This window comes from Zootoca vivipara, chromosome 12 (assembly GCF_965207765.1).
Source record: "Zootoca vivipara chromosome 12, rZooViv2.hap1.1, whole genome shotgun sequence".
Taxonomy (NCBI): domain Eukaryota; kingdom Metazoa; phylum Chordata; class Lepidosauria; order Squamata; family Lacertidae; genus Zootoca; species Zootoca vivipara.
Window position 1 is genome coordinate 45,890,896 of NC_142595.1, and position 25,518 is coordinate 45,916,413.

A 25,518-nucleotide genomic window follows, 5' to 3' on the forward strand; every position below is an offset into this window, starting at 1 on the left:
ATGGTCCCAAATGAAAAACTTCAGTATATGGGAATTATATGGTTACTTCAGCATTTTAGGTGGACCTGGGTTGGCCTCTTTGTTGTGGATGATAACAGTGGAGAGCAATTCCTAAAAATACTGGAGGCATTGTTTTCCAGACATGGAATCTGTTCAGCGTTCACAAAAAGAATCCCACAAGAAGCTCACATGGAGGATTACATAAACCAGTTTTATGATTCCAGTGCAATTGAAATATCTTTCCAAGATCATAAAGCTGGTACAATTATAATGTATGGGGATTCTTTAACCATTTTACGGCTGAAAACCTTTATGCGTTCCCAAGATTTCGGAAATACGGAAAACACATTACTTGGAAAGGTATGGATTCTGACAACTCAGACTGATTTTATATTAATCGGTGCTACAAGAGGATGGGATTTTCAGATGTTCCAGGGTGCCATTGTATTTACAATTCACACAAAAGAGGTTCCAGGTTTTAGGCAATTTCTTCAGAATATAAACCCTACCAGGACTGAAAGAGATGGTTTCCTCCAATATTTCTGGGAGCAAGCATTTGATTGTTTATTTCCAGATCCAGGTATGCCTGTGATGGATGATGACACTTGTACTGGAGAGGAGAGGTTGGAGAGTCTCCCTGCAGGTCTTTTTGAAATGCATATGTCTGGACACAGCTACAGTATCTATAATGCTGTTTATGCTTTGGCCCATGCTTTGCATGCCATGGACTTTGCTAGATCCAAACATAAATCAAAAGCAGTTGGTAACAGTGTTGAAGTTCAGTCTCTGCAGCCTTGGCAGGTAATTTCTACTCAACAAACTCTTCTTATTTCAGTGATCGATTGCTACAGGTTGAGAATACATTATTTTTTGTCCTGTTTGGATAAATAATGAAGATATTCAACATCTTTCTCATTTCAAAAATTGTGCTTACATTTCCTTCCTAAAACTGAAACTTTAACGGATTGCCATTCTGAAATCTTCAGCATGTTGTTATTCTGTTTTTGATTTCTTTCCTTTTATTTTTGAAATAGCTCCACCAGTTTCTTCTAGGCATCTCATTTAACAATTCAGCTGGAGAAACCATGTCCTTTGATGATCACTGGGAAATGAGTGGTGGATTTGACATCATGAACCTGGTCACCTTCCCCAACAATTCCTTTCAGAGAATTAAAGTTGGAAACATTGCTCCTTATGCTCCTGAAGGGAAAGTATTCACCATTACAGAGGACAAAATTGTGTGGCACAGATATTTTAATGAGGTATTTATTCTGGGTCTATCTTGGAGAACAAATTGTATTGAATTATGAAGTATGGTGTAATCTTTTTTCCACAACTTGATATGGCAACGGCACACGAAGCTCTAGAATGAATCCATTGATTCCTTTTTACATTCAGAAACCAGAGAGTATTTTGGTAGAGTGTGCCCATTAAGCACTTCCCCAGCTTGGGAAGGTGCTGGGAGGGATCTATGACCCTGCTGATGCTCTTTCCCCTTCTTCACTCTTGGGTGGGTGGGTATTGTGTTGTCATGACTTCTGGGCTCCATTTAACATTAAGAATAATGCCAGTATCAATAAAGGGTTTCTTTTTGTACATCACATTATGCCAACTTCACGGATGTCATGATCTACTGAAATCAACCATAGAAAATGTTCGGATTGGCACACACCATTACACAAAGATTGTGTCTTCCTGACAACATTATCTTAGTGAGCTGTATTGCCTGTCTGCCTCCTTTGTCCCATTTCTTTGCTCTTGCAGTGCAGCATCTCAACAATGAAATCTATACTACCATATCACTTCAGCAGAAATTGGATTGTACTAGATGACCCACACGGCCTCTTAGGGTCCTTTCCAATTCAACAATATATGACTCATTACATTGTCTTTGCATGTTACATGTGAAAGAGTTGGAGCTCAATTGTAGAGCATATGTTTTCCATACAATGGGTTCCATGCTCAATCTTTAGCATCTCCAGGAATGAGTGAGGAAAAACCCTGCCTGACATTCTAGAGAACTGCCAGCGCAAAGCTTCAATATTACTGTGTCAATGGTCTGAGTTACTATCTGACAACACTGTAATGTCTTCGGTATTTCTGTTTTGTTTTGTTTTTTAAAAAAATGTAATTTATATTCCACAGTAGTCTCAAAGTGGTTTACAAAGATATCATACAAAAATAATCAGCATACTGTTATGTATTGAAGTTCTCACTCTGGCCACCAGGGGTATTGTGTATATAGTTTTCACTCAGGTGTTGTTGTTTAGTCATTTAGTCGTGTCCGACTCTTCGTGACCCCATGGACCATAGCATAGCACGCCAGGCACTCCTGTCTTGCACTGGCTCCTGCAGTTTGGTCAAACTCATGTTCGTAGCTTCGAGAACACTGTCCAACCATCTCATCCTCTGTCGTCCCCTTCTCATAGTGCCCTCAATCTTTCCCAACATCAGGGTCTTTTCCAAGGATTCGTCTCTTCTCATGAGGTGGCCAAAGTATTGGAGCCTCAGCTTCACGATCTGTCCTTCCAGTGAGCCCTCAGGGCTGATTTCCTTAAGAATGGATAGGTTTGATCTTCTTGCAGTCCATGGGACTCTCAAGATTCTCCTCCAGCACCATAATTCAAAAGCATCAATTTGAATTATGTCTCAGGTACATGTCAGTTAATTTAGGTGGGAAACCCTGGGCTGTTGTTGTTACGATGTTGACAGTCGGCTGCCTATATAAAGCAGACTGGCTGAGCTGTTGAGTTCAGTTCCAGCTCACTTATAAAGGACTGTGTCTGACTGTGTCTGATATGTACACTCACTACTTAATTCTGGCAATGAGGATGGGATGGATGGACATCAGAGCACAGCCAGATTCGGAAACTCACTGAGTGGAATCACTGAGCTGAAACACTGAGCAAAATCACTGAACAGAACCCAATTCAGAGCTGACCGTACTGGCTAGAACAGTGTGTTCAACCCCATCACCCACCACGTTGGCATCGGAATTATAGCTTCACTCGTGCCTCTACTGCCATTTGCTCCAGCCTCTGAATCATGGGACTCATACCTCGCTCAGTTTGACTGCTACCTCCAAGCAAATGAGCTGACGGGAGGGTCCGAGGAGCGTAAGCGGGGCCTATTCCTCAGCCTCTGCGGGCCTGAGGCGTTCGAGACAGCCGGGTTTTGGTCCTGCCATTAGCAATCCAGGCAGCGCCGTGAGACATGCTAAAAGAGAAGCTAAAAAGTTACTATGCTCCGAAGCCGTCCAAAATTGCTGTCCGCCATGCGTTTTACCACCAGGACCAGGCAAAGAGGGAGTCGATAAACAGCTACATTGCCGCCCTCCGAAAGGCCGCACTGCACTGTGAGTTCCAAGACTTAGATGATGCCCTGATGTATCGACTTGTCTGCTGGGTTCGGGACAACCGTCTGCAATGGCGTCTCCTCGCCAAGCCAGACCTCACACTGCAGAAGACCATCGAGTAGGCAGCGGCCTCAGAAGCTGCTGAACTTTCCACCCAGGAGATTCGCAAGGACAGCAACCCACATCCTCCTAAGAAACCAATTCCTTTGCACCACGAGGAGGCCAGCAGTATCGAGGCGTCCTCCAGCGAAGACAATCACGTGCACCAGGCAAAGCGGGAGCATTGGAGGTTTAAACAGAGGCCCAAGGACAAATCGGAATGTGCTGGGTGTGGAGGCAATCATTCCCGTATCAAGTGTCGATTCAGAGACGCCATCTGTCGCCGATGCTCCGGAAGGGGCCACATCGCTAAGGTTTGCCAATCTGCAAGTCACCGTCTCGCAAGTCTAAGTCTTCACCCAACAGAAGCTGTTTCACCCTCACCAACTGTCACTGCTTGTCCGGCTTCACGATTGGCCAAACTGACTCGCCTACGCATCGCAAGCTACACATCACTGTGCTTATCAAAGGAGTTCTGTGTGACATGGAGATCGACACAGGGTCTGCCATGTCCTCCATATCCTGGAGCACCATAAAAAGACTTGTGCCCAAGCTGTCCAAGAGACAACTTGACCCACACCACATACATTTGAGAGACTACCAGGGAAACAACATCCCTGTGGTAGGCATCAGCCGGTTGCGGATCGCTTTCAAGAATTTTTTGGGCCTGCTCCAACTGGTGGTGGTTAAAGGCCTGCAGCCTAATCTCCTAGGGCTAGACTGGTTTTGATGCCTTCCGCCTGGAAGTCACCAGCATCAACTGCCTCTCCAACACGGAGGTTGATGGCTAATCAAAGACATTGCTGAGGTTTTCGATGGCACTTTGGGCCAATATACAGGTACGCCCATATCCTTTAGCCTTGATCCACAAATTGCCCCCATCAAGCTAAAGCCACGCCAGGTTCCGTTCTCTCTCAAGGCTAAGGTGGACAAACAACTTGACAAGCTGATAGCACAAGGCGTTTTGGAGCCGATTGACCATGCCAAGTGGGAAACCCCCATCCTCACGCCTGTTAAGTGGTGAGAATATGCACAGACTACAAGTGCATGATCAACAAGGCACTTCAGCAGCATGCTTATCCGGTTTCCACCACCTACTGCACTCCCTGGATGATGGCAATGTCTTCGCTAAACTGGACCTTGCCCAAGCCTATCAACAACTGCCCGTCGACATTGCCACCGCTGAAGCACAGACGATCATCACCCACTGAGGGGTGTTCCAGTGCTGCCGGCTGCAGTTCAGGGTGAGTTTGGCTCCTGGCATCTCTCAAAGCCTCATGGAGCGTCTCCTGCAGGGACCTCCGGGTGTGGAACTCTATTTCGATGACGTGTTGGTATCCACAGACTCAAATCAGAAGCTGTTTGAGCGCATCTGCACTGTGCTGACCAGGTTCCAGGAGGCTGGACTCAAAGTAAAAAAAGAAAAGTGCCAGATCACCATTCCACAGGTGGAGTTCCTAGACTACCTTATTGACGCCTCCAGTCTTCACCCGACTGCATCCAAGATCTGGGCCATTCAGCAGGCCCCAATTCCCAAAAGCAAGGTAGAGGTGCTCCTGGGGCTGTTGAACTTCTACAACATGTTCCTGCCCCCAAAAGCAATGCTAGCTGAGCCTCTACACCACCTCCTCAGCACAAAGGTACCGTGGGGTCCTGGGGTCATTGGGAAATGGCGGCCTTCAACACAGTCAAAGCCCTCCTCTCATCGGACAGTGTGCTGGTACAGTACAGTGAAGCTAGGCTGCTGGTTCTCACCCTTTGGCATTGGCGCTGTCCTCAGTCACCGGTTGCCAGGTGGAAGGGAAACACTGCTCACCTACTTCTCCCGGACACTGACTCCAGCTGAATGGAATTACAGCCAGCTCGACAAGGAGGCACTGGCACTTGTGACTGGAGTAAAGAGGTTCCACAAATACCTCTACGGGAGTACCTTTGACCTCATCACTCGCCACAAACTGCTCCTGGTCCTCCTCACTGGTCATCGACCAACTCCACCGGTTCTCTCACCATGCATGCTGAGATGGACTGTCTTTTTGGCAGCTTAAAGCTACCACTTCGTCCATCGCCCTGGAAAATCGATGTGCCACGCCGACGCTCTCAGTTGTTGCCCTCTTCCAGCACTTGTGGAAGACCCAGCTCCTGCTTAGTACTCCTCCTGATTGAAGACGTCCCAGCTGCACCAGTATCGGCTGCCGATGTAGCCTCCGCATCTGCCCAGGACCGCACCATCAACCGTGTACTCCACTGGGTGTGGAGGGGGTGGCCGGAAGGGTCTTTTGCACCAGAGTTGCAAAAGACATTTGCAACCAGACAGCACGAGCTCTCAGCTCATCGTGGCTGCCTACTGTGGGGAGACTGAGTCATGGTTCCCCAAAGACTCCGCCAACACGTTCTTGAGGCTCTGCACATCGGCCACCCGGGGATTGTCAAAATGAAGGTGTTGGCTCAGTGTTATGTCTGATGGCCTAACATGGATGATGTCCTCACCTCTTGTGTTGCCTCCTGTCAAGCATGCCAAGAGTAGAGATCTGCACCGCCGGCAGCTAAGGGCGACACCTGGGAGATGCCTAAGGCACCCTGGTTGAGGGTACACATCAATCTTGCCAGCTCCTTTCATGGCCGGATCTTTATGGTAGTGGTGGACACCTAATTCTAAATGGCTGGAGGTGGCCCTGATGCCCTCCACCACTACCGAAGCCATCATCTGGATGCTGCGGGGCCTGTTTGCAACTCATGCGTGTCTGATGTCCTCGTCTCAGACAATGGACCTCAGTTCACATCAGGCACTTTTGAAAAGTACCTATTGGGTCTGGGAATCCGCCATGCCCTAATGACACCATTTCACCTGGCCAGCAACGGGCAGGCAGAGAGAATGGTGCGCTCGGCAAAAGAGGCACTGGCATGCCTGGACCATAGGGACTGGCACGAGTGGGTCACTGAATACAGTGGTAACTTGACTTACGAACGACTCAACAACCGAATTTTTCGACTTACGAATGGGGGTAATGGCTGCACGCTTACGAATGTCTCGACATCCGAAAGCAAACCGCAGCAGTTTTAGATAGGGATTTTTCGACTTACAAATTTTTAGATAGGGTTGCTTTGACTTACGTTTTTTTTTTCCGTTTCCAATGCATTCCTATGGGAAATTGTGTTCCCAATGGCGTTTTTTGACTTACGAATTTTTTGACCTACGAAGGTGCCTTCGGAATGGATAACATTCGTAAGTCGAGGGACCACTGTACTTGCTCAGGCAGCATATCACCCCTCATGTAGCCACAGGGCGGAGCCCGGCTGAACTGCTTATGGGCTGCCATCTCAGGTCTCCGCTTGACCGGCTGCACCTGGACTTTGGTGTTGCCAAGCCCCCAGAATGTACTAATGCACTACAGCCCTTCATTCCGGGGAATCAGGTTTTTACCAGGAACTTTGTGGGGGACATTCCTTGGGTGCCAGCCACGATAGGGGGAGTCACAGGGGCCCATTCATACCAGGTGGCACTTGAGAATGGGCACTTATGGCGCCGGCACATAAACCAGCTAAGGCGCATGGTTGGGGATTTGGACATTACCACTGTGCCCCCAACTGTGGCCCCAGTTCCAGAGGGGTCGCTAATGGAAGGTGAGATTCCAGTGGTACTGGCCCTCGGCGGTCCGCCAGGGTTTCCAAGGGCCCAGCTTGTTAAAAAGACTATGTTCACAGGACAAACTACACATGAAACGCTGTATGGTACATAGGGTCAGTTAATATGTGATGGTGAGTCTTGTGGACAAATATAGTGATAGTAAAACGGTTATGCCTGAGAACTTGTAAATTTGGAATCGATACTCTAACACAGTGTTTCCCAACCTTGTGCCTCCAGATGTTTTCGGACTGCAACTCCCATCATCCCTAGCTAGCAAGACCAGTGGTCAGGAATGATGGGAATTGTAGTCCGAAAACATCTGGAGGCACAAGGTTGGGAAACACTGCTCTAACGTGCCTTACTGAAACCAATAAGAGTATTGTAAAGGAACCATTATGATTGTAACTGTCAGGGGATTGTTGTGGCTACTCTCGAGTCAAGATGCTCCAGTCTGCACTGTCTTTAAGAGTTTTATAAAAAAAATTCCTTCAGTAGCACCTTAAAGACCAACTAAGTTTTTATTTTGGTATGAGCTTTCGTGTGCATGCACACTTCTTCAGATAATCTTTAAGAGTTTTATTGTGCATACTATTTACAGTGCAGAGATAACAGAAAACATGACCGCCTAGTCCGATTCAGAACCTGGCAATGGCTGCCGCCTGCTTTTCGGCCAGCATAAAAGCCTGGGCACCCCAAAACGCCGCCCCTTCGCCTTACGTGTGGGCGCGTGCCTCAATTCGGGTGCCGGAAGGAGAGGTCTCCCCTCTTGCTGGCTGGGGTGGCACCTGGGCCCCGACATCTCACTGAGTCCCTCATCCGCTGACCCTCAACCAGAGCAGTGCCAGGGCTCTGAGATGTCTCTTAGCCTTCCTGCACTCTCTGTCCTCCATAGCGTTGCCAGGGCTCAGACACCTCACTGAGCCCTCTCTCCAATCCACTCCATTCCTCATTCCCTCCTTCTGACTCGCTGCTCGTGCTGTCGCTGGGCGAAGTGCTGGTCAAGATGACAGGGGGAGGCTCCCTGTAGGGAGTCCCCTTGACAGTAACTAATGCCTTATCTCGGTGGAGGGGTGTTATGTATTCAAGTTCTCACCCTGGCCACCAGGGGTATTGTGTATATAGTTTTCACCCAGGCACACATCAGTTAATTTAGGCTGTTGTTGTTACAGTGTTGACAGCTGGCTGCCTATATAAAGCAGGCCGACTGAGCTGTTCAGTTTAGTTCCAGCTCACCTATAAAGGACTACTTGGTGAAATCGCTGTGTCGTCTGATATGTCTACTCACTACTTAATATAGTGATGGGCAACCTTTTGAGCTTGGTGTGTCAAAATTCGCCAAAAAACAGAGCATAACTCAGGTGGTGTATCACTTCGAGAAAAACACCATAATTTCACGATATTTATAGTTTAAATAACAAAAATGTATAATTGTAATATATAACTGTATTTAATAAACCAAAAACTAATTATTTAACCAAACAAAACCAAAATACCCTTATTTATCATAAAGTGCCCAGAGTTGTTGAGCTTTTTGGGGGGAGCTGCTGACCAAATTTTTGGAGGGGGAGGTGCAAAATTTGCCTTGCTTTTTTTTTGGGGGGGGGAGAACAGAAATAAATGATGAATAATACCTTCGCTGGAACTAAGACGCAGCACCGACATAGTTTGCCAAAGCGCAAAAAAACCCCAGCACAGAATGGGTTAAAAAATGAATGCTGTTACACCCAATCATAGTCTGCCAAAGCGCCAGAAAAAAACAGCACAGAAAGGGTTAAAAAACCAATCTCTGGCTACCAGCAGCAGCAGCAACAACAAAAGGATCTGGGTTTTAACAACGGAGACAAGCTGTAGCGGAGACAAGCTGTAAGAGGAGCGGGAGAACAAATGGGGGGGAACCAACAATTACAGCGCGAATGGGACGGTGGGGCGCGTACCAGCAGTGAGGGCTCTGCGTGTCACATCTGACACGCGTGTCATAGGTTCGCCATCACTTATTAATACATACTATGAAATCCAACCACATTAGCAAGACCACTGGAATCAAACAAGAACAACTCTATGTGTTGGAAGTTCAAAAGGGGCATAATGGCAATTCTGCTACTAGTAAAAACACAGTCATGGCAGGATGGAATAAAGTAGTATCAGGAATGAATGTGGGATGATTTTTACGGAAATATTGGCTATTCAATTTCTACCAGATCATAGTAACATCCACTGACATTTAAGGTCACTGTGGCGTTCACACAGAGCCCCCGGTCATTCCATGGACTATTGACCTGTGCCACCACATCTATTCTCTTCCACTGCCACCAACCAGGTTTCCCCGGTAATATATTCAGACTCAGTCAGGTTGTAACGTATTAACAAAGATTCCAGTTTATTGTGAACACAAACACATTTTAAATACTTTGAAACACTGTAATCCGATGCACTCTCTTTGTCTCCCCTCTGTCTCTAACCCAATCTGAATCCCATTCCTCCCACCCACAAGAAACCAAGCGAACTGACTGTCTCTCTGTTTTCAACTGTCTTCCCAACTATCTAAACCTCTGGCTAAGCCTTTTAAAAGCAGGTAGGCTCTGCCTCTGGGGTTTTCTATTGGTCTACCTATTAACCCTTTCTCTCTCCCCTGTACAGACGTTTCCAAAAGAACGGGCAAAAGCCACAGTCACCTTGATGACAATCATTATAAGAACAAAAGCTTCAATCTGTATTCTGTTTATCATGATTTTGTCAATCTTACATGCATTCTTCCGATCATTTTCTGGCAACTTACCTAGAGACACCTCAATGAGATCTGCCATGATAATTGGAATTTCACATAAAGCAATGGGAGAGGGGGGAAAGAATACCTATTACCATCAATCAAACAAGTTACACTGGCACAAACATCCTGCATCTTTATCTAATAGATCATTTCATTTCATTTCATTTGAATGTGCTGCAATGCTGTCTCCATTGTTAGGATACTTGATTAGTAAATGAGAAATATATATTTTTTCAATATAACAAATTCTTTTTTAAAAAACAACCATGTATATGGACAGGTGGTTCCCCTTTCTGTGTGTAATGAATGTTGCCACCCTGGTCATCAGAAGGAAACGAAGGAGGGTGAAAAGTTTTGCTGCTATGGTTGTGCTCCATGTCCAGATGGGAAAATTTCAAACCAAACTGGTAGGTCATGTCACCTTGACATAAAAAGGAGTAAAAATAAATTTCTGTATTCAATGACTTGCCACTAAGTTGGAATTCCCCCACCCCAATACATTCTTCAGACATGGGAGACTGTTTCAAATGCCCAGAAGATCGGTATCCAAGCAAGAATAGAAGTCAATGCCACCCCAAAATTATACATTTTTTGTCTTATGAAGAACCTTTAGGGAAAGGATTAGCTTCAGCTACAGCTTCTTTTTCTTTCATCACAACCTTGGTGTTTGCTACCTTCATTAAGCATAAAGATACCCCCATTGTCAAAGCCAACAACCGGGACCTCACCTACATTCTCCTGGTCTCCCTCCTGCTCTGCTTCCTCTCTTCATTGTTATTCCTTGGCCAACCTGGGAAAGTGACCTGCCTTCTCCGACAACCAACGTTTGGAATCATTTTTTCCGTGGCTGTTTCTTGCATGTTGGCCAAGACCACCATTGTTTCTCTTGCATTCATGGCCACAAAACCAGGATCAAGAGTGAAGAAATGGGTGGGGAAGAAAGTGTCTTATTCAATTGCTGTTTGCTGTTCACTTGCTCAATTGGGCCTTTGCACAGTGTGGCTCTCAACCTTTCCCCCATTCCCTGATTTAGACATGCATTCAGTGAATGAAGAAATCCTTGTACAGTGTAATGAAGGGTCTGTCACCATGTTTTATTGTGTCCTGGGCTACATGGGTCTCCTGGCCATCAGCAGCTTCATTGTGGCATTCCTTGCCCGCAAGCTCCCTGACAGTTTTAATGAAGCAAAATTCATTACATTCAGCATGTTGGCATTTTGCAGTGTTTGGCTGTCCTTTGTTCCAACTTACCTGAGCACCAGAGGGAAAGGCATGGTGGTTGTGGAGATCTTCTCCATCTTGACGTCCAGTGCTGTGCTTCTGGGATGCATCTTTTTCCCTAAGTGCTACATCATTTTGCTGAGGCCTGAACTGAACAGCAGAGATCAGATTATGAGGAGACAACATTGAGGAATTTGCCTTCATTTCCACAATTATGCTGATTTGCACAATGGATACGTATTTCCCTTAAATACAGGGGCAGAGCAAATGGGGCGTTAAACCACGGCGGGCGTCATGCCCGCGCGTCGTGACGTCACGACACTGTAGCGTGGCGCCCTGCCCACTTGGGTGCTGTCGCTTTGACCCCCTGGGTGTCAAAGCGGCTAGCAACGCCCCTGCTTACATATCTGTTAGAATAACAGGGGCATATTCAATTTCATTTCTCTCCCCTGCATTGTTAGCATAGATAGCTGTCGCTGCAACATCTTTATTTGCTAAGTTATATTTCTCTTAGTTGGAGATTGTTCCAGTTCTTTTTCTTTGCATCTAATCACACATAAAACTTGTTGTAGTTTCTCTGGTCTCTTTCTTTTCATTTTATGGAAAAGCTTCTTATGTAAGCTTGACTTGCATCCCAAACTGCCTGTATCCCTATGTCTTTATTAAACTTATTCTCAAAGAATTATTTTAACCTTTGTTTGCATTCTTCTTCAACCTTCTCTTGTTGTAACAACAATTCATTAAGCCTCCATCTAATAAAACTTATGAGTGTCATATTGACTGTATTGTGATCTGAGAAAAGCTTTGGTAAGATGTCTACTTTATGCATCTCTGTAGCTAACATCTTATCTCTTATTGAGAAAGAGCAGGTAAAAATGTATAGGACAAGTACAAATATCTGCTGGAAATGGATAGAAAAAGAAGGTAACTTTTATGATATGTGTTGGACTTGTAAGGTAATCAAAGCTTCCTGGGAGACGATATATAATGAAATGGAAAAAAAATGTTTAAATAACCTCAGTTTTTTTTAAAAAAATGCAGAAGCTTTTTGATTTGGAATTACTGGTACTCACATTCCAAAGGAGCAGGAAATACTTTTTATGTATGGAATAACAGCTGCCCGGATGTTACTAGCCCAGGGATGGAAAGAAGAGAAGTTCCCTACCAGAGAGGAATGGCAAACCATGCTGATGGACAATTCTGAAATGGCAAAACGGACTGGAAAACTCAAAAACCAAGAGGACAAAAACTTTATTAAAGAATGGGAAAAAATTATAAGTTATTTAGGAGACCATTGTAATCAGATGGAAAGAATTTATATTTCACTTGTAGTGTAACAAATACCATGGACAATATGGATTGATATAAAAGTTAGAGTATGGAAGACAATACAGTTGTTCAAAATGGGACCCCATGTAGGAGGTGGGGCGAAGTTACGAGATTCAGAGAAATTCTCTGTATAGGGATATATATTTGGATTTTTATAACTCTGTATTTGCAAATCCAAACATAAATGATTTCACAGAAAAAGGGAGAGAGAGAGAGAGAAAGAGCTGGGTTTCTCTCTCTTTTTATTTTTTTTTTAAAAATCATCTTTATTCATTTTGCAAACATAGAAAAAACAATACATACACACCCAAAAACACATGAAAAATACACAAAAAGAAAAAAGAATATATATATATATATATATATATATATATATATATATATATAATATAACCTCACATAATCTTCATAACATTTTAGACTTCCCCGGTTCCCCCCTCATTGATTCCCTATTTCAATTAATCAAACAGCAGTTTTCACAATATTAAATGAATGTTAATTAAAATTTCATCTCTACTTATCACCATTCAGTTCTATCTATATACTCAAACATATCCTTATAATCTATTAATTGTATCTCCCTTTAGCTTAGATTTTACCAGCAATGAAACTCCATTTTGATATTTCCTCCTCTCTCATAATCTTTATAATCAATCTATTAACAATTCATCCCCCCTTCCCCTGGATCCAGATTCCCCAGATGTCTCAGTGAATTCCATATTTCTTACCAGCAGGGCCGGCTCTACATAGCCCCCCGGTGGCGCAGTGCACCATGGCGGGGGGCTGGTAAGCTGGGCGCCGGCCTGGCAAGGAGGGCACCGCGCGGCAAAGCTGCGCGGAAACCAATTGCGTCCTGCGAGGGCGGGGTGGGCGGCGGAGCAATCTCCGCCCCTCAGCACCAGGGTGCGCGATCTGCTCAAGACGGCCCTGCTTACCAGTGTCGTACTTTCCCAATCAATCCAGCCTAAAATCATACAATTAACCTTTTTAACCCACTCCCACCCTTTCCGAAAACTTCCACCAATATTCTTTAAAAAAATTCTGCTGTTTTCCCACTTCTCTTAAGAGCTGGGTTTCTCAATGAGATATGTAAATCACTTTGCATCTTCATTTTTATATCTCTATATGTCAACAATTTCCATCATTTCAAATAAAACCTGAGGTAGTTTAGCCTGGACAACTTTAATATTTTCCCCTAAAGCTCTGTCCTGTATTGGAGAAACCATGCCATTCCAGTCTCCCATAGGGCAGCAATTTTCACATGAAAAGTCCAGCAACCTGTCTATAAATCTATCATAAAATATAGATTTCTCTTCATTTGATGCATATATATCTACAAGCAAAGTTGTATTCCCTTGGATATTAACTCCCACCCCAACATTCACCATTTCAATGAATCAATCAATTTTATTGTATATAGACCAAAGGCCTTTACAGCAGACAACAGGGAATAAAATGAATTTCTAATGTAAAATCATAAAATGTAACCTGTAGCAGTTTACAACATAAAAATAAATTTACAACATTAAAACTTAAGATTGGAGTGCATTCACATAGCTACATTTCTACCTCAGTTTAGGGCAAAAGTGGGAATGCATATATAGAAAAACTCCATTTCCCCCCACCACTGCTGCAGATATAATAAACAAATATATGCTGTTTTCAGTACAGTATCCAGAAAGGGTATACATACATACAGAAAAAGTATACATACAGAAATTATTAAATGTCATGATGAGCCATAGATGAGGTATTAATTACACTTTTTGATTAATAGGAAAATCTACTTGTTCAGTCAGGCATGATATTTTTGATCATGCAAATCTGGAGTCAAGGTCCCGTATCATATCTTCTTAGGGACCACAGAAGACTTCTGCTCACAAATGGAAGACAAGAACTAACATGTTTCCTACCATAAGGGTCACTTAGTATCAAAACACTAAGAAAGTCATTTCCCCTCTGGCACACAAAGTCATCAACAGCACTATCATTTATTCAAGTGGTCAAAGCTCCAGAGACTTCCAAAAGGGTAGGAGAAAACTGTCAGTAAGCAAGTCTGAAAGTGATGATAAATGAACACCTGTACCATGAGATGTTGGGATTAAATGCAAGAGTCAAGCAAGGACATCTCCGACAATTTTTTTGTATTGCCTTGTTAAAGGCGGTTAGAAGGGAATAGGTGCAGGATGGCTTATATTTAGAGAGAAAATTTGAGGAAAGCATGTTAGGAAAAACAATGTTTCTTCTTCTTCTGCCTTCTACTGTGTCCAAAGTAGGTCCCATGAAATGTCACACAGGTGATCCCCTACCTATACCACATGAATGGTACCAGCCAGGGGGTCTCCTCATTGGTGGGATTACTTCTCAGATCATTTATTTCTCCCATGAAATTCTGTTCAAGCAACATCCTTCCCAGAATCACTTTGATATTCCACAGTAAGGATCATCTTAGTCAAATCTGTTAAATTGCATGAATTTTGTAAATATAGAGGAAATATGGGGTAGTATCCAATGCTTTTAAGATTTGTGAATGGGGAAATATAAAAACAGCCAAAGAAATCATCTTTATGTGTATTCCTTGTGCACTGGGCTAGAGGTGAAGTATTTTCTTATATTACATATTTTCAAAAGATTACCAAGTTTCTTAATGCACTAGGCATTATAGATGACAAATTCATATGTTATATGTAACAAAATATAAACAAAGGTTGGTAGGTAATAATTTTAACAGTTGTCTGTAGGTAATCAGGAGCAATTGGAAAATATATTTCCCTTCCTGAAAGATACAATTGCTCATGTAGATTAAAGTGATTATAGAGTAACAGCTTCATACATTGTAGGAAAAACTTCTGAATTTGGAAAAAAAAAAATATTCTATTCTCAGTGTGGTGACCAAGTTTTAGCAGGATGGATTTCCCTTGGCTTTTGCTGTAAATCAACTTAATTCAGTTAGAAACAGGAATTACGTGGTTTATAGGATAAACTATTCCTGCATTGTAGACTCATCTTCTGAATTAATGAAATTAATGTTATTGACAGAGTCATTACCAAGTTTTACCAGCATGTTCTGGCTCTGGTGTTTGCCATAAATGACATCAACAAGAATACCAAAATACTACCTAATGTGACACTTGGTTTCCACATCTGTGACACCTATTATGATGCAAGGATGACCTATTGCACCACACTGAATCTTATCTTCAAGTCACATAGGTTTTTCCCAAACTACAAATGTGTCACAGAGAAAAACCTCCTAGCCGTCATTGGAGGACTGGGCTCTGACACTTCATTCCATTTGATGGATATCTTAGCCCGATATAAGATACCACAGGTAGGATATGTGCAAGGGTGCTGGTGGTAATATCATATCTTTCTGTATTTATAACTTGGAATAATGTTCAGAAGAAAGAACTAGTGACATTAAATTTGCTTGTATGTCAAAGACCAGAAAAATACCCTAATGAAAAAAATAGACTACTCCTAACTTGTCTATGCAGTATCTTTCTGTTTTCCTACAGCTTACATATGGCTCATTTACCATAGATGAGATGAAAATAATGGAAGTTCCTCCCTTTTACCACATGGTCCCAAACGAAAACCTTCAGTATGTGGGAATTATATGGTTACTTCAGCATTTCAGGTGGACCTGGGTTGGGCTCTTTGTTGTGGATGATAACAGTGGAGAGCAATTCCTCAGAAAACTGGAGCCATTGTTTTCCAGAAATGGAATCTGTTCAGCCTTCACCAAAAGAATCCAACAAGAAGCTCATGTGGAGGATTTCATGAATCAATTTTTTAATAAAAGTCCAGTTGAGGTATATTTCCAGGATCAAAAAGCTGGTACAATTATCATGTATGGAGAATCTTTAATCATTTTGCGACTGAGAATTTTTATATGTTCACAATATTCAGGAAATGCAGAAAGCCCATTATTTGGAAAGGTGTGGATTGTGACAACCCAGACTGATTTTATATTAGCTGGTTCTTTAAGAGGATGGGATTTCCAGATGTTCCAGGGTACCATTTTATTTTCTATTCACACAAAAGAGGTTTCAGGTTTCAGGGAATTTCTTCAGAATATAAACCCTACCAAGTCAGAAAGAGATGGTTTCCTTAAAATTTTCTGGGAGCAAGCATTTGATTGTACCTTTCCAGAACCAGGTATGCCTGTGATGGACGATGACATTTGCACTGGAGAGGAGAGGCTGGAGAATCTCCCTGCAGGTCTTTTTGAAATGCACATGACTGGACACAGCTACAGTATCTATAATGCTGTTTATGCTTTGGCCCATGCTTTGCATGCCATGGATTTTGGTAGATCCAAACATAAATCAAAGGTAATTGGTAACAGCGTCGAACTTCAGTCTCTGCAGCCTTGGCAGGTAATGTCTCCTCAACGAATACTTCGTATTTCAATGAACAGTTTGGACCGGGTGAAAATAGATTTATCTTTGTCCTGTTCGGATAAATAATGACAATTGTATACATATTCTCATTTAAGAAATGGGGTTTACATTTCATTTCTATGAATGAAACTTGAAAGGTCATCCATTCTGAAATCTTCAGCATGCTGTTATTCTGGTTTGATTTCTTTCCCTCTTTTCAAATAGCTCCACCAGTTTCTTCATGACATCTCTTTTAACAACTCAGCTGGAGAAACCACGTCCTTTAATGATCAATGGGAAATGAGTGGTGGATTTGACATCATGAACCTGGTCACCTTCCCCAACAATTCCTTTCAGAGAATTAAAGTTGGAAGTGTTGCTCCACATGTTGCTGATAGAAAAGAAATTACCATTAGTGAGGATAAAATTGTGTGGCATGGATATTTTAATGAGGTATTGATTCTAGGTCTATCTTGGAGAACCAAATGTATTGAACTATGAAGTAAGGAATATATTTTCTCCATAACCTTATATTGCAATGGCACATGAAACTCTAGAATGAATTCAATTGTTCCTTTCACATTCAGAAACCAGAGGTGGTTTTAGGACAGCCCAAATGGTTACTTCAAAACTGGGCGTAAAGCAGAGAGGGCTCCCAGTAAGCACTTGCCCAGCTTCAGAAGGAATTGGGAGAGATCTATGACCTTGCTGGTGTTCTTTCACCTCCTTCTCAAAGACCGGCATGGTGAAAGGGCTAATGGTAGGAGGGTGTGTATTATGCTCTGAAGGAGCGTCTCCTCCCCCATCGTTCTGCCCGGACACTGAGATCCAGCGCCGAGGGCCTTTTGGTGGTTCCCTCGCTACGAGAAGCCACGTTACAGGGAACCAGGCAAAGGGCCTTCTCGGTAGTGGCGCCCACCCTGTGGAATGCCCTCCCACCAGAGGTCAAAGAGAATAACAATTACCAGACCTTTAAAATACATCTTAAGGCAACCCTGTTTAGGGAAGCTTGATGGATTTCTGTATTTTAATGTTTTGTTGGAAGCCGCCCAGAGTGGCTGGGGGAACCCGGCCAGATGGGCGGGGTATAAATAATAAATAATTATTATTATCATTATCATGACTTCTGGATTCCATTTAACATTAAGACAAATGCCAATACCAATACATTCCAAATAGGGTATCTCTTTGTAGATCACATTAGGCCAACTTCATTGATATATATATATACAGTATATATATATATATATATATATATATATATATATATATATAGTATAGTACATCACATTATGCCAACTTCATGGATGTCATATAAAATGTTTGGATTGTCACACACCATTACACAAAGATTGAGTCTACCTGACATTATCTTAGTGAGCTGTCTTGCCTGTCTTCCTCCTTTATCTCTTTTCTTTGTTTTTGCAGTGCAGTACCTCAACAATGAAATTTACATTACCGTATCACTTCAGCAGATATTGGATATGGTCCCCTAGGGTCCTTTACAGTTCAACAATATATGACTCATTACAGTGTCTTTGCTTGTTACACATGAAAGTGTTGAAGCTCAACTGTAGAGCATAAGTTTTCCATGCAATGGGTCTGGAATTCAGACTTTAGCATCTCCAGGGATGAATGGGGGGGGGGGGGAGAAAACATTGTCAAAAATTCAAGAGAACTGCTGGTGCTAAGTTTCAACATTACTGATTTTAAATTTTCAATGGTCTGAGTTTCTATATCACAACACTGTAAGGTCTTCTATATTCCTTCTCTTTAAAACGCATTTTATATTCCACTTAACTACAATAGTCTCTAAGTGGTTTACAAAGATATGATACAAAAATAATCAGTTTATACTATGAAAAAATCAAACCAGATTAACAAGCCCAAGAGAATCAAAAGGTGCATTATGGCAATTCTACTAGTAGTAAAGATACACTCAGTCATGCCAAGATGCAATAAAGCAGAATCAGGAATGAATTAGGGGTGATTTCTATGGAAATGTTGGCTATTCAAGTCCTGCCAGATCACAGTAACATCCTCTGACATTTAAGGTCACATTGAAGACAATCAAGAAAAAAGCTTCGATCTGTATTCCGTTCATCCTGCTCTTGTCATTCCTGCATGTATTCTTCTGAACATTTTCAGGCAGCTTACCTAGAGATACCTCTATGAGATCTGCCATGATAATTTGAATTTCATATAAAGCAATGGGAGAGGGAGGAAAGAATACTTATTACCATAAATCAAACAAGTTACACTGGCACAAACATCCTGCACCTATACTGTATATAGATTATTTTGTTTCATTTGAATGTGTTGTAAGGCTGCCTCCATTGCTATGATACTTCATCAGTAAGTGAGAAATATTTTTTTCCAATATAACTAATTCTTTAAAATAAAATAAAAAACATTTATATGGACAGGTGGTTCCCCTTTCTCTGTGTAATGAATATTGCCACCCTGGTTATCAGAAGAAAAGGAAGGAGGGTGAGAAGTTTTGCTGCTATGATTGTGTTCCATGTCCAGAGGGGGATATTTCAAACCAAACTGGTAGGTCATGTCCTCTTGCCATAAAAAGGGGTAAAAAATAATTTGCTGTATTCAATGAACTGACACTAAGCTGGAATTCCCCCATCCCAACACATTTTTTTCAGATATGGAAGACTGTTTCAAATGCCCAGAAGATCAATATCCAAGCAAGAACAGAAATCAGTGCATCCCCAAAATCATACATTTTTTGTCTTATGAAGAACCTTTAGGGAAAGGTTTAACTTCAGCTACGGCTTCTTTTTCTTTCATCACAACCTTGGTGTTTGCTACCTTCATTAAGTATAAAGATACCCCCATAGTCAAAGCCAATAACCGGGACCTCACCTACATTCTCCTGGTCTCCCTCTTGCTCTGCTTCCTCTCCTCTTTGTTATTCCTTGGCCAACCTGGGAAAGTGACCTGCCTTCTCCGACAACCAGCTTTCAGCATCATCTTTTCAGTGGCTGTTTCTTGTGTGCTGGCCAAAACCACCATTGTTTCTCTAGCATTCATGGCCACAAAACCAGGATCAGGAGTGAAGAAATGGATGGGGAAGAAAGTGTCTTATTCAATTGCTGGTTGCTGTTCACTTGCTCAATTGGGCCTTTGCACAGTATGGCTCTCAACCTTTCCCCCTTTCCCTGATTTAGACATGCATTCAGTGAATGAAGAAATCATTGTACAGTGTAATGAAGGGTCCGTCACCATGTTTTATTGTGTCCTGGGCTACATGGGTCTCCTGGCCATCAGCAGCTTCATTGTGGCATTCCTTGCCCGCAAGTTACCTGACAGTTTTAATGAAGCAAAGTTCATTACATTCAGCATGTTGGCATTTTGCAGTGTTTGGCTGTCCTTTGTTCCAACTTACCTGAGCACCAGAGGGAAAGGCATGGTGGCTGTGGAGATCTTCTCCATCTTGACATCCAGTACTGTGCTTCTGGGATGCATCTTTTTCCCTAAGTGCTACATCATTGTGCTGAGGCCCGAACTGAACAGCAGGGAGCAGATAATGAGGAGGAAACAACATTGAGGAATTTGTCCTCTGTTCTCCTATTTATTGCTTGATGGACATGTATTTCAGGTACAAATCAGTTAGAAGAACAGGGGCCAGAAACCTTCAGTCTCCCAAAGGGCCTTGTGAAGCCATTTTCCCCAAACCACTCTCGCCAGCCGTTCACCTGACTTTATATATGAAGTCACAGTAGGGGCAGGTTGAGACATGGCTGCAGACACCAGGATTTAAGTCAGACATCCCCAAACTGCGGCCCTCCAGATGTTTTGGCCTACAACTCCCATGATCCCTAGCTAACAGGACCAGTGGTCAGGGATGATGGGAATTTTAGTCCAAACCATCTGGAGGGCCAAAGTTTGGGGATGCCTGATTTAAGTCCTCACACATCAGCTGTTTTGTGGGGAGATCAGTCCTACTTACCTCAACTATGCTAGGGATCTCCAGTAGGGACACAACCATGCAAGAAGCATAATTGAATCCCTAGATATCAACTGCTACACTGACTATTCAATCCTTTTTAATTTGGGTGCAGTAGCCAATTCTGCTAGAAACTGGATTTTATTCCCACGCTCTCCAGATAGCAGGATTGAACTCCCCACACGTCACTTGCTGCATGAAACGTCAATCCTGCTAGGCCATATCTCTCCCACCCACAAACACCAATATTAATTTTCACTTCTGAATACTTTTCACTTCTTTAAATCTATCAATAATGCTTAAAAACAAACAAACAAAAGAACTCTCCAAACCTATGATTTTTCCTTAGTTTAATTGCTCCTTCACCTTCAGAAAAAGATTTTTTGAAAATAAGCCAATGTATGCAGGGCATAAAATGAGATGAATGAAAAAGAACTCGAGTAACAACTAAACAATAGTGAGAGAAATAGGTCAGGCAGGATGTAAGAGAAATGGCTGAAAATATCTCAAATTATCTATAGAACCTAGGGATGGAGAGAAAGGGTTTTTGTTGTTGCATTTAGGTGAGCCCATCTAATTCAAACTTTACTAAACACCAAGAAATAAAATACAGCCATTATCTTAAATTTTCATAGATTTTTGTTGCCGTTCTCCAAACAGAATCCTTTTACATTAAGAAAGGGAAAGTGTCTTGCAAATTGTGAACAATCATTGATATTGTATGCACGATGTTCTTATTTTTAAGAACATCTTGCGACAGCTAGACTAGTGACTGGGAGTGGCCGCCGGGACCACATAACAGCGGTCCTGAGCAATCTATACTGGCTCCCAGTACGTTTCCGAGCACAATTCAAAGTGTTGGTACTGACCTTTAAAGCCCTAAACGGCCTCGGTCCTGTATACCTGAAGGAGCATCTCCACCCCCACATTCAGCCCAGACACTGAGATCCAGCACCGAGGGCCTTCTGGCGGTTCCCTGATTGCAAGAAGTGAGGTTACAGGGAACCAGACAGAGGGCCTTCTCGGTAGTGGCACCCGCCCTGTGGAACACCCTCCCAGCAGATGTCAAGGCAATAAGTAACTATTCTACTTTCAGAAGACAGCTGAAGGCGGCCCTGTTTAGGGAAGTTTTTAATGTTTGATGCTGTACTGTTTTTAATATTTGGTTGGAAGCCACCCAGAGTGGCTGGGGAAACCCAGCCAGATGGGTGGGGTATAAATAATAAATTATTATTATTATTATTAGCTGAAATCTATGCAAATATGATGATGAGTTTAGATGATTTAGGCTATAAAACAGTAAAGGCAATATTCTATAGAAAAAGGAGATAATTGCATTTCTGTTTTCACATGAAACATAATGACTAACATATTAATGAAGCATGGAATTTTGGATAGACGCGGATATGGGCCCCATTCCTGCCCCTCTCCACCTGGCCTAGGGCAGGACCTGACAGGCTTCATTAGAAGTGCTGCTGCTGTTGCCCAGCAAGGACTAGGGTATTTTAGGGAAAGTTTTGTCAGGAGTTTTTGCTGTTATTGATATTAATTTTTGTATATTTACTTTTATGTGGAAATTGTTCAGTTTGGTTATGTAGTTTTTAATGTGGCTTTTAATATTTTTATTACTACTTTGCCATGTTTGTATTTATGTAAATCTTTTCATATTGTAAATCATCTTGAGTAGGCATCAGCAACCTCCGGCCCATGGGCTGGATCCGACCCACGGAGGCCGTTTAACCGGCCCATGAGCCGCTCGGCAAGTCCCCCGCTAAACCGGCGTGGCGACTCGCCAGATGCTGAAAAGCGCTTCTGCGCAGACATGGTTTTCGGCTTCCAGGCATGTGCAGAAGCGATTTCTGGCACCGCAGACATGAGCAGGCGTGATTTCTGGCATCGCGCTGCGCATGTCTGGCCCATGGACTGGAATGATCCAGCCCATGGCCAGAAAAGCTTGCCGACCCCTGGTCTTGAGCATTGTTTTACCTGTGGAAAGGCAACATACAAATAAAATGATGATCGAATGATGATTATCATGATGACTGGATCAAGGTCACTGTCGGGGTTCATGGCCTCCCAGGGCATCACCGAACCCATTTTAAGCTACACCACACTGGAAAGGGTGTAAGGACATGGTCTAATGTGGAAGCAATATACAATGTCAACACACCCAAGATGGCCCTAGACAAAAAGATGCATAACAGGTTACAGTGTTTTGCTTCAAACACTAGAGACATTCTCAACACATACTGTTGCTGTGCCTTTGCCTACTACCTTCTTTGATTTCTTAGTTCAGCTTGATGCAAAACAAAGGGATATAAAATGTTAATTTCCCTTCATAGACATGCAATTATCCACAGCACTATCATTTGCTCACTTGGTCAAAGCTCCAGAGACTTTCAAAAGGGTAGGAGAAAACTGTCAGTAATCAAGTCTGAAAGTGATTATAAAATAACACTTGTGCCATGGAAAGTTGGGATTACATGCAAGAAGCAGGTGGTGCCGTCTCTGACACTTTTCCCCCATTGCCTTTTGTAAGGAAATAGGTGCAGGGCAGTTTTTATTTAGAAAGAAGCTTTGAGGGAAGCATGTTAGGAAAAAAAATGTTTCTTCTTCTTCTGCCTTCTACTGTGTCCAAAGTAGGTCCCATGAAATGTCTCACAGGTGATCCCCTACCTATACCACACGAATGGTACCAGCCAGCTGGTCTCCTCATTGGTCAGATTACTTCGCAGATCATTTACTTTTTCCATGAAGTTTTGTTCAAGGAACATCCTACTCAGAACCTCTTTGACATTCCACAGTAAGGATCCTCTTTCCTGAACCGTTTAAATTGCATGAATATTGTAAATTTAGAGTACAGTAAATATGAGGGCGGTAAATATTTGTTCATTGGGAGTTATGTCAGTTTGCATTTCTTGGTGCAGAAAGTATTGATTTCATGCGTAAAGATCTTTCCTATTCTTTCCTATTCTGATTAATTTTAGAAGCTACTAGAAGCTTCTCTGTGTGAGAGAAGCAGAGGCAGGAGGGTTGACTGTTTGGGTTATACCTTCTGGGAAGCTGCTTTGAACTAGTTCTCTTATCTCTTTTCTCAGAGTCATGCTGACTATAAATATAGGTCAGAAGAAGCCTGAGTCTTACTCTTCTCTTCTCTTCTCTTCTCTTCTCTTCTCTTCTCTTCTCTTCTCTTCTCTCTCTCTCTCTCTCTTCTTCTGGTGTGCTGTTTCTGTACATAGGATGCTTAGTGCTAAGGTTTAGACTTACCGTATTATGAGTTAAGTTTATAAGTTCCACGACTGGATTTTTGTATGGATTGAGCCAATCCTGATTGTATTGGATTTGATTTGATAACTATTCTGCTACATTTGCCTTCAGCACAAATAAAACTCTGCTGAATGAAGTACTATTGCTTCTGGTCTATTTTTGGGAAGTGGGATCATCTTAATAGATGGTCCTGGTTGTGGGCAGGCCCTCAAGCCACTCCCCCAAACCCTGGCATGGGAGGAGTCATTACCATCATGCCAGGGTGGCACCGCAATTAAAAAGGTAAAGGGACCCCTGATCATTAGGTCCGGTCGTGACCGATTCTGGGATTGCGGCACTCATCTCGTGTTACTGGCCGAGGGAGCCGGCGTATAGCTTCCAGGTCATGTGGCCAGCAAAACAAAGCCGCTTCTGGCAAACCAGAGCAGCACACAGAAATGCCGTTTACCTTCCCGCTGTAGCGGTTCCTATTTATCTACTTGCATTTTGACGTGCTTTCGAACTGCTAGGTTGGCAGGAGCTGGGACCGAGCAACGGGAGCTCACCCCATCGCGGGGTTTCGAACCGCCGACCTTCTGATCGGCAAACCCTAGGCTCTGTGGTTTAACCCACAGCGCCACCCATGTCCCTGGCACCACAATTACCTAGGGCCAATTGCCCAATCAATCTGAAGGGTAATTGTGAGGAGGAGTTTAAAAGCAGCAGCGACCCTGCAACGTGTGTAAGGTTTTCCAACACATGTATGCTAATGTATGCCAAGTTATATAATATTCAAAGAAGTAACCTCTATGTGTATTCCTTGCATGCTGAAAAAAAAGAGATTAAAGATATTTATATATTTTTCTCAGGATATTACAAGGCACTATGTATTACATTTTTTTATATATAAAAAAAATCCATCTGTTATATATAACAAAGTATAGATAAAGGTTTGGCTGGCAAGAAGAGTGATAGTTGGCTGTGGAGAATCAGGAGCAAATGTAAAATATATTCCCATCCCTATGAGACTCAAGTGCTCGTGTAGATAAGTGGTATTACAACATAACAACTTCATGCATTGTAGACACATCATTGGAATTAGAGAATTTTTCCTATTGTTAGGTTGCTAACAAAGTTTTGGCAACATGTATTTCCCTTGGCGTTTACTGTAAATAAACTCAACTCAGTTACACACAGGTATTACTAGTTTGTAGCATAAAGAATTCATGCATTTTAGACTCATCTTCTGAATTAATGAGAGTAAAACCTACTGACAGTGTTGTTACCAAGTTCTACCAGCATGTTCTAGCCTTGGTGTTTGCCATAAATGAAATCAACAAGAATCCCAAGATGCTACCCAATGTCACACTTGGTTTCCACATCTGTGACACCTATCATGATGCAAGGATGACCTTTCGCACCACACTGGATCAGATCTTCAAGTCACATAGGTTTCTCCCAAACTACAAATGTGCCACAGAAAAGAACCTAGTAGCCATCATTGGAGGACTTAGCTCTGACACCTTGTTT

At 42.7% G+C, this 25,518-nt stretch overlaps 3 protein-coding genes across 3 annotated transcripts; all 3 read left to right on the forward strand.

Annotated features, from left to right (window-relative positions):
* Positions 1-11,256, forward strand: LOC118095672 (vomeronasal type-2 receptor 26-like). Its single transcript, XM_088654839.1, has 4 exons — positions 1-801; positions 1,035-1,262; positions 10,127-10,253; positions 10,355-11,256. The coding sequence occupies exons 1-4, from the start codon at positions 1-3 to the stop codon at positions 11,254-11,256; spliced, it is 2,058 nt and encodes a 685-aa protein (XP_088510965.1).
* A 4,721-nt stretch (positions 11,257-15,977) lies between these two features.
* LOC148684100 (vomeronasal type-2 receptor 26-like) lies at positions 15,978-16,868 on the forward strand. Its single transcript, XM_088654840.1, has one exon. The coding sequence runs from the start codon at positions 15,978-15,980 to the stop codon at positions 16,866-16,868; it is 891 nt and encodes a 296-aa protein (XP_088510966.1).
* Positions 16,868-20,343, forward strand: LOC132593001 (vomeronasal type-2 receptor 26-like). The gene is made up of 4 exons (XM_060281360.2): positions 16,868-16,876; positions 17,007-17,234; positions 19,208-19,334; positions 19,439-20,343. The coding sequence occupies exons 1-4, from the start codon at positions 16,868-16,870 to the stop codon at positions 20,341-20,343; spliced, it is 1,269 nt and encodes a 422-aa protein (XP_060137343.2).
* The last annotated feature ends 5,175 nt before the right edge of the window (positions 20,344-25,518 follow it).

Coding starts and splice junctions, on each gene's coding strand:
- LOC118095672 (XM_088654839.1), top strand. CDS start 1: ATGGTCCCAAATGAAAAACTTCAGTATATGGGAATTATATGGTTACTT. Junction 802..1,034: donor AGTCTCTGCAGCCTTGGCAG/GTAATTTCTACT, acceptor TTTTTGAAATAG/CTCCACCAGTTTCTTCTAGG. Junction 1,263..10,126: donor GGCACAGATATTTTAATGAG/GTATTTATTCTG, acceptor GTATATGGACAG/GTGGTTCCCCTTTCTGTGTG.
- LOC148684100 (XM_088654840.1), top strand. CDS start 15,978: ATGGTCCCAAACGAAAACCTTCAGTATGTGGGAATTATATGGTTACTT.
- LOC132593001 (XM_060281360.2), top strand. Junction 17,235..19,207: donor GGCATGGATATTTTAATGAG/GTATTGATTCTA, acceptor TTATATGGACAG/GTGGTTCCCCTTTCTCTGTG. Junction 19,335..19,438: donor GGATATTTCAAACCAAACTG/GTAGGTCATGTC, acceptor CATTTTTTTCAG/ATATGGAAGACTGTTTCAAA.